Source organism: Apis dorsata, unplaced genomic scaffold (assembly GCF_000469605.1).
Source record: "Apis dorsata unplaced genomic scaffold, Apis dorsata 1.3 scaffold_483, whole genome shotgun sequence".
Lineage (NCBI taxonomy): Eukaryota > Metazoa > Arthropoda > Insecta > Hymenoptera > Apidae > Apis > Apis dorsata.
Window position 1 is genome coordinate 101,571 of NW_006263718.1, and position 8,063 is coordinate 109,633.

The 8,063-nt window shown below is 21.8% G+C and overlaps 1 protein-coding gene across 1 annotated transcript in view; it reads right to left on the bottom strand.

Moving 5' to 3' along the window:
• Positions 1-7,696, bottom strand: part of LOC102681382 — an 8,837-nt gene extending 1,141 nt beyond the window's left edge. Inside the window, exons 1-20 of the mRNA XM_031512592.1 lie at positions 7,388-7,696; positions 7,167-7,324; positions 6,836-7,096; positions 6,123-6,761; positions 5,883-6,045; positions 5,669-5,801; positions 5,014-5,600; positions 4,900-4,936; positions 2,991-3,253; positions 2,791-2,922; positions 2,385-2,715; positions 2,226-2,270; positions 2,020-2,145; positions 1,772-1,930; positions 1,496-1,624; positions 1,216-1,400; positions 1,025-1,133; positions 706-927; positions 375-589; positions 84-303 (exon numbers count right to left, since the gene is read on the bottom strand). Coding sequence (XP_031368452.1) covers positions 84-303; positions 375-589; positions 706-927; positions 1,025-1,133; positions 1,216-1,400; positions 1,496-1,624; positions 1,772-1,930; positions 2,020-2,145; positions 2,226-2,270; positions 2,385-2,715; positions 2,791-2,922; positions 2,991-3,253; positions 4,900-4,936; positions 5,014-5,600; positions 5,669-5,801; positions 5,883-6,045; positions 6,123-6,761; positions 6,836-7,096; positions 7,167-7,324; positions 7,388-7,468 — 4,195 coding nt within the window. The 5' untranslated portion in view covers positions 7,469-7,696. The remainder of the gene's footprint in view (positions 1-83; positions 304-374; positions 590-705; positions 928-1,024; positions 1,134-1,215; positions 1,401-1,495; positions 1,625-1,771; positions 1,931-2,019; positions 2,146-2,225; positions 2,271-2,384; positions 2,716-2,790; positions 2,923-2,990; positions 3,254-4,899; positions 4,937-5,013; positions 5,601-5,668; positions 5,802-5,882; positions 6,046-6,122; positions 6,762-6,835; positions 7,097-7,166; positions 7,325-7,387) is intronic.
• Positions 7,697-8,063: the final 367 nt, after the last annotated feature.

Sequence of the window (8,063 nt, forward strand, 5' to 3'; positions counted from 1 at the left end):
TAATATAAAAATAATTTTATTAATAATATATATATTATTTATATTGAAAGAAATATCTCTTTATATAAATAAATTGTAATTACCATTTTCATCTACATTGAAATCAACATAATTAAAATTATGATTCGGTGTATATAAATAATTTTTTGTATTTACTAATAATCCTGGAAGATGTAATTCACATCGTGAAAATTCTTTATCACATACTTGATCAGAAATAGAATGAAGATTAAAACGAAAAATTGAAGATCGATTTATAGGATTATAAAAAAAAGATCTATTATATACTACATGTCCATTTCCCTAAAATTAAATTTAATATAAAAAATTATAATACATTATAATAAAAATATTATTTATTATAAAAATATTACTTGAAATGGATATGGTAATGCAATAGAATATGAACTGGCATTTTTAAAATGATCTTTTGATTTATATTCAAAAATAAAAGAAGTTTCATTTTTTCGAGTAACCCAAAGTTTTTCTGGATAAATATCAGATTTAGATGTGTCATGCATCCAACTTCCATAATGATCATCCATAGTACCTTTTAAAACTGGTTTTCCTACTGCTTCTATTATACCATCTACGTAAAATTAAATAATAAAAAATGAATTTTATAGTTATCATAATATATATACATTTTAGTTATATATTTATTGAAATTATATTTTTAATGAAAATAAAAAATAAATCTATTACCTGCTAATCTTGGTGGAAGTCCACTAAAAGTAACATTTTTTAGTGGTTGAATATTTAAATATTCAGCGATATCTGTAAAAGTACATCTTAAAACAGGACAAGCAGCACAAGTTTCATGTGGTGCACAAAGTTCTTCTAAATCAACATGTTGTGGTGCTGGCTTTCCATATGTAATATATTGCTGTTTTCCTATTTTTGATTTTTCCATATTTTTTATATCATCTAAAATATCTTAATATTATTCATTTATCATTATTATTATATTATTCATTTATTTGAATTTAAAGAAATAAATAAAAGTTTATCATAAATATACTACCATTAACTATAAAAGAACCTTTAGTAGTATCAACATCATTTTTAACAACACAGTAATAGGTACCATGATCAGCTGATGTTATCTTTGTAATCTTCAAACGCATTTTAAGCTAAAAAAATTATTAAAAATAAAAATAAATATAAATATTGTTAAAATATTATTATTATATATATTTTATACTTATTTCTTACTTTATACATGTCTTTTCTATCATGAATTTCAAATCTGTATTTGTCGGACATTTTAAGACGACGACCATCTTCACGTTCCCAATAAGTAATTGGTTCTGGAAATGCCTCAACTTCGCATTCTAAAACTGCAATGCTTTGACTACGTACATGAATCATTTGATTACGTATTCGAATAAAAGGAGAAACTGAAAAATAATTTTTCTTTATTTCTTACTACAATAAATAAATAAATAAAATATACAAACACGTATATAAAAAATTTATATATTTAAATATTTACATTTAACTTGAAGTTTAAATTTTTTAAATGCTCTAGGTGGAACTCCATTATCAGCGACACAAGTATACTCTCCCATATGTTCTCGATTAACTATGCTGATATTAAATGTATGTCCAATTATAGAAGTCACTATTTAATAAATTACATATTTATTATATAAAACAACATTTATAATAATTTAATTATCATTATAATAAATAAATAAATAGATATTAGTAAAATTCATAATTTTACTAATAAAAATATTATTAATTATTAATGTAATTAAAATTTTACCATGCCAAGATCCTATAGGAATGACAATACCATCACTTCTAAACCATTGAACAACAGGTTCAGGTTTACCACTTGCTGCACATTTTAATCGCAAATTTGTCCCTTCATAAACAGAAATTAATCCAGTAGAATTTAATGTTACAGGTAACATTCGATCATCTAAAAAATTTTATAAAATATAAATTTTACAAAAATGTAAAAAGCAAATTTTGAAAATATAATTATTGAAAGATAAAAAAAATATTTACCCAATATAGAAGGAGGAATTAATAAATCATCTGTATTATAATTATTCATGTTCACCTTCCAGGCTGTTATCCCTGGTTTGCCATCTTGTCCTGGTAAGCCTGGTCTACCAGGAGGACCCATTTCTCCTAAAGTTGTTCACATCATCAACGTATCTTTTTTCATCCATCCGTGCAATTAGAGCGAATTTAAAATAAGATAAAGTTACCACGCGGTCCAGGTGGTCCTTGTGGTCCCATTTGACCTGGCCTTCCTAAGAAGAAAATATATTATAAAATATATATGATATATAACATATGAAATATCTTTAGAACATATAAATATATAATAGCTAATATATAAAAGATCTTAGATAAAAAATGCATACCATCTGTACCATTACGTCCAGGCCGACCAGGAGATCCATTTAATCCTGGTTTACCATTTATTCCAGGTAATCCATCTAAACCACTACGTCCAGGAATTCCATCAAGACCAGGTTCTCCCGGGATTCCATCTCTTCCATCAAAGCCAGAAGGTCCTATATCACCTTTTGATCCACGAGGACCAGAAGGACCAGTCAAACCAGGTGATCCTTTTGGACCTTGTAATCCAGAAATACCTGGTTCTCCAGGAGCACCTGGACTTCCTGGTGCTCCTGGTAATCCTGGTGGACAGTATTTCATTGATGATCGACAAAAATTTTCAATTGCATCAAGCTAAAAAACAATATCTATAATTAAAATTTTTATATTATTAATTTTTTAATTATTAAGAAAAAACGAATATTTAACCTGTACACGAGTATCTGCATTTAACCATACCCAATCATGTCCGACAGGAGTAATTGGAGAAGATGCTGACTTTGCTATGGGAGATGAAGTTACTTTTTTAGATTCTTTTAATGTATCTTTTTCTTGCCAAATCTAAAATATAAAATAAAAATATAAATATAAAGTATAATTTTTAATATGATATATATATTCATATATACTCTGGATGTATCTGAAACTTTATTATCTTCTGTCACAGGTAATGCACTACTTCGTTTTCTTCGTATCAATTTTTCACTTTCTAAAAAGTCTTGTTTTTGCATAATAAGAACATTTGTTTCCACATGAGCCACATAAGTATAAAGATAGATAGATGTTAAAAATTGTACTAAAAATTGAATTAAAATAAGAAACAGAAGACTCCATGGTTGCAATATCCAATGAGTAGATTTCATAGAAGTTTTCTTTTCCATAATTATATGTTATATTGTTAGAAACCTTTAAAAATTATTTATTTATCACTTTTAATAATAAAAGATATTATATTTAACTTATCAAAACTACGGACTTCTGAAGAGACTTATATCCGTATATCAAACAAATTAGAAAGAAGGGGAGAGCAAACAGATTCAACTTGTCTGATTGGTTACTATTAAGTAATTTAATAGAGCACTAAATTTCTCTTAGATACAATTTTCATTCATTTGAGAGTTTTAAACTAGCAAAATAATATTTATTTAATACTTTATAATTATTAAATACTTAAGTATGTAATGATAAATATATCGTTTATTTATATAATAAACATAATAACAAATTAAATACATATAAAAAAAATACTCATCTTGCAATCACTTCAGTTTAAACTAATGAACCTAGACTTTTTATTAATGATCAGAGATCAGTCATCATTCATCATTCACTATCACAGCCGACAAGCAATGATATTTTGATAATTACGCATGCGCGATTACATATGTATATTTACATATATAAGTAAGAATTCTTTTTATTAAAAGAAACAAATATATAACCAAATAATTTTTACTTTTATATTACATAGCGAAAAATTTAAAGCAATTAAATTCTGAATATATATATTAATGCTTTAATTTTATTAAAAATTTAATACATTTTTTAAGAAGTTATGATAATAATATTTATATGAAATAAATAATTACTTTTATTTTAAATATAAAACAAAGTATCAATATTTCAGATTTATATACAGTAACTCTCAAAAATATTCGGACATTAATGTGGAATGCTTAATTTTAACCATCTATATCTTTGTTAATTATAAAAGAAACGAATTCAAATTTGTTTTTGATAGAATATTTATTATATTTTACAAATATATGAATATAAAAAAAATCAAATTTTTTATTTTTGTTATTTATATATTATATAAATAACAATTATAAAATTATTATAAAATTGTATGTTATATATTTTTAAAATATTTTATGTAGATACTGAAAAATGAAAATCTGTTAATTTATTATCTAAGCATTATAAACAAAAAAAAAAACATTTTTAAAATGAAATTGTAAACTTAAGTTATCAAATTATTAAAATAATGAATTCTATACAGTTGTATAAATATTCTTAAGTTTCATTCTTCAAAAATTGAATTATTGAATGGATAAACAATATACATTTAAAAAAAATAGATATGTTTAAAATAGAAATAAAATATATAATACATTGTAATAAAAAATAATTGTTAATATCTTAGATTGCTTAATGTATTATAGAATCAAGAAGATATCAAAATCAATATTTAATTTTTTAAAAAAATTAATCAAAAATTTTTTTATATCTAAATATTTTTGTGATATGAAAAACAATTATGATTTCATTTAATTTTTAATATTTTATTATATTTAGTTAAATAAATTACATATATTTGTAAAGTATAATAAAAATACTCTATTGAAAAAAATAATTTTGAATTCATTTTTTCTATATTTAACAAAAATATAAATCATTAAAATGAAATATTCTATGTTAGTATCAAAATATTTTTAAGAATCACTACAAATACAAATATAATAATATTAAAATTATTCTTTTAATTTTCCTCACAACTTTTTTCATTAAGTAACATTATTTCTATATCATTATCACTGCTTTTTGTTTTTATTTCCACATTGTAAGTATTTGCCTACAAAATATATAAGAATTATTAGAATATAAATTAAATTCTAGAATATAAATAGTCTATAATGAAAATAAAAATACCAATTGTAATGAAGCTAAGAAATATCTAGCTACTTCATAAGCAGGTTTGTCTTGAACAATAGTATCAAAATTAACTGTTTTTTGTTCTAATGTTTGTAATTCTTCTATTATACGTGATGAATAATCATGAATTCGAAATGTAGGTCTTGTTTCAACTTCTGATAATTTTGGTTGTAAAGAGGCATGCCATTTTGCTACAGTTTGATCTAATTCTGTTGTAACATTAGATTCTTCAAAAATTTCTTTCATTTTATGCTCAATTAATGTTTGATAATCTGGTAAAGAATAGGACAAATTAATGTCCGATATTGAAGTTTCACACCAATTATTACTTGAATCAGGAGATTTTATAGAAGTATCAAGTGAATTTTGATAAATTATTGAATGTAATACATTATCTGTAGGTGTAGAACTTCTACTTGTCATATTTTCTGTATTATTTTCAATTGAATTATTTTGATTTTGGGACATACGAAAATCCAATAAATCAGTAGCATTTGTTACAGCTTCATATCGAAAATTAATATTTTCTCTTTCTGTACCATTTAAACATTCATCAAAATTTTTCATAAAATCTTCTATTTCCTCTGTCAACAAAATACACTTTTTTATATATAGTAATTTTAAAAGCACAAATTATTTTAATATAACATACGTTTTTGTAAATGTTTAAATTTCTGTTTCATTTGTAAAGTAGTATTTTTCTTTGTAAGTAATTTTGTTTCACGCAAAACCAATTTTGTTAAACATTCGCGTTCGCATAATTTTGATGTAAATTTACGTTTTTTCTAAAATAAATAGATATATAAATATATATAAATAAATATTCAAAATTTTAAAACAAAATATGAAAATTGATCAATACATACAGAACCAAATTTTGTTTCTAAGAATGAAATATAATCTGGAAGTTTTAAAATAGGTGAATTATCACAAAAAACATGTTTTATTCCTTGAATAAGTGGCATTGGCTTCCAATCACATTCATTTATATCATCTACAGAACATATAGACATTTTTGTTGTTTGATTCCTAATAAAAATATTAATATTTTCATTGATTTAATATCATGAATTATAAAATTAATAAAATAGTTTTCTAAGAGGTACCCTCTTTTCCATGTATTAGGTAATTCTTCTTTCCATCTTACATTATCCAAATCATTTAATTCGAAAATTTCATCCTCTTTAAAAATATTTATTTCTTTATTATATTTTATTTGATCATTACTTTCAAGTTGTATATGTTTAACATTATTTTGATTATCCTTTTTTATTTGATTCACTTGTACAGAATCTTCAGTTTGGGATTGTTTTTTAATTTGATTCATTTCTTTGAAATTGTGAATTGAAGTCTTTTTATCACTATGATCTTGTATTATAGTTTGTTCAATATCTTGTTTCTTTGATTCATTTTTTTTAGTAATAGTTTGTTTTAAATTACTATTAGTAAATGAACTTTCACAATTATTATTTATCACATTTTCTTCGCTTATTTGTAATTCATTTATTGATAAATCATTTTCCATTGATGAAGAATTTTGTTCATCTTCAAATTCATTATGAATAGATCCATTATCATTTAATGAAGTACTTGTTGTATATTCTGAAGTTCTAATATCAGAAATTTTTGGTTCTGAATATGATAACAATAAATTTTTTTCTTTATAAGAATCAAGTATACAAGTAAAATCATATGGTGTTAATTCATCCACTAACATTCCATTTGTATTTATAGATTGATTACATCTTAAAATTATAAGTAAGATATTATATTATATTATAAAAAATTAATTATAATAAATTAAATAAAAGAAAATTACCGAAAATCATATTTTTTTCCAATAACTTCTCCTAAAACATCATATACTTGAATAGGAATACATAATTGAGTTACACCATTTTCTAATTGTGTAAATCGATGACTTAATAATTTAATTTTTTTTTCTTGAAAATGATGTTTCTTGTTAATATGTTTTCCAATATCTTTTTCTAAATCAATAATTATAAAATTTTTAAAATCAATGTAAGCTTTTTTTAAAATTTTTTTCTCTTTACACATAGATTTTTTTATTTCTTCTTCTCTAACAAAAAAATAAAAAAATTATTGATTATAGTATATATAGTATGATTAAATTTAAAATAAATAATTACTCATAGTTAAAAAATGTTTGTTTTAAAACTTCTGTCTCATTAAGTAAACGTTCAATTCTTCGTACATATACATTAGTTGAATTTTGAAGAACAAGTGCTGCTTCTCCAAAGTTAATGTTACATGGTTCTTCTAATAAAGCATAGTATTCCTCCAAGATCTAAAATAATAAATAATATTTTATTTTATATTTAATTATAATAAATTTAATATCATAATATACCTGAGATAATGGAAATTTCCAATCAGCAAGATCCTTGGCTGGTTTCATAAGTTGTATACTAATATCTTGTAATGTAACCATTTTATAAATTGTAACTAATTTAATTTCTTATATTTTAACAAAACTGAATATATATAAATATTTTCTCCTATTTTGTAATAAATAATAATGATTAGGATTAAGTGAAAAATTATGAAACATTTATATGAAATGAAATCATTAAATCTTATTATTTAATAGGAAATACATAAATTACTTAAGTTTTATACATATTTTTTTAATATTTAGTATTTATCTAGAATAGTTTAGACATAAATCATAAATTATAAAAATAATAGAGTATGAATCATACTGAATTATTTAAAGTTAGTTATTTTTTATAAATCTTATAAATATTTTTATTAACATATGTATTAAAATAATAATTAAAATTTAAATCTACGATCTAAAAAAAATTTATATTAATATTTTAAATATTTTTATTTAAAATAGTAAAAACATTTAATTATTGCAAAAAAAAAAAATAAAATTTTATCTAGTATTTCATATATATTAGATATTGTATTTTTACATTTAAAATTTCTAATCTATCATATTGAATTCAATTAAAAAGTAAAAAAAAAGATAAAACTTTTTAATTAAATTAAAATTTTAATTTAATTAAAATTTAAAATAT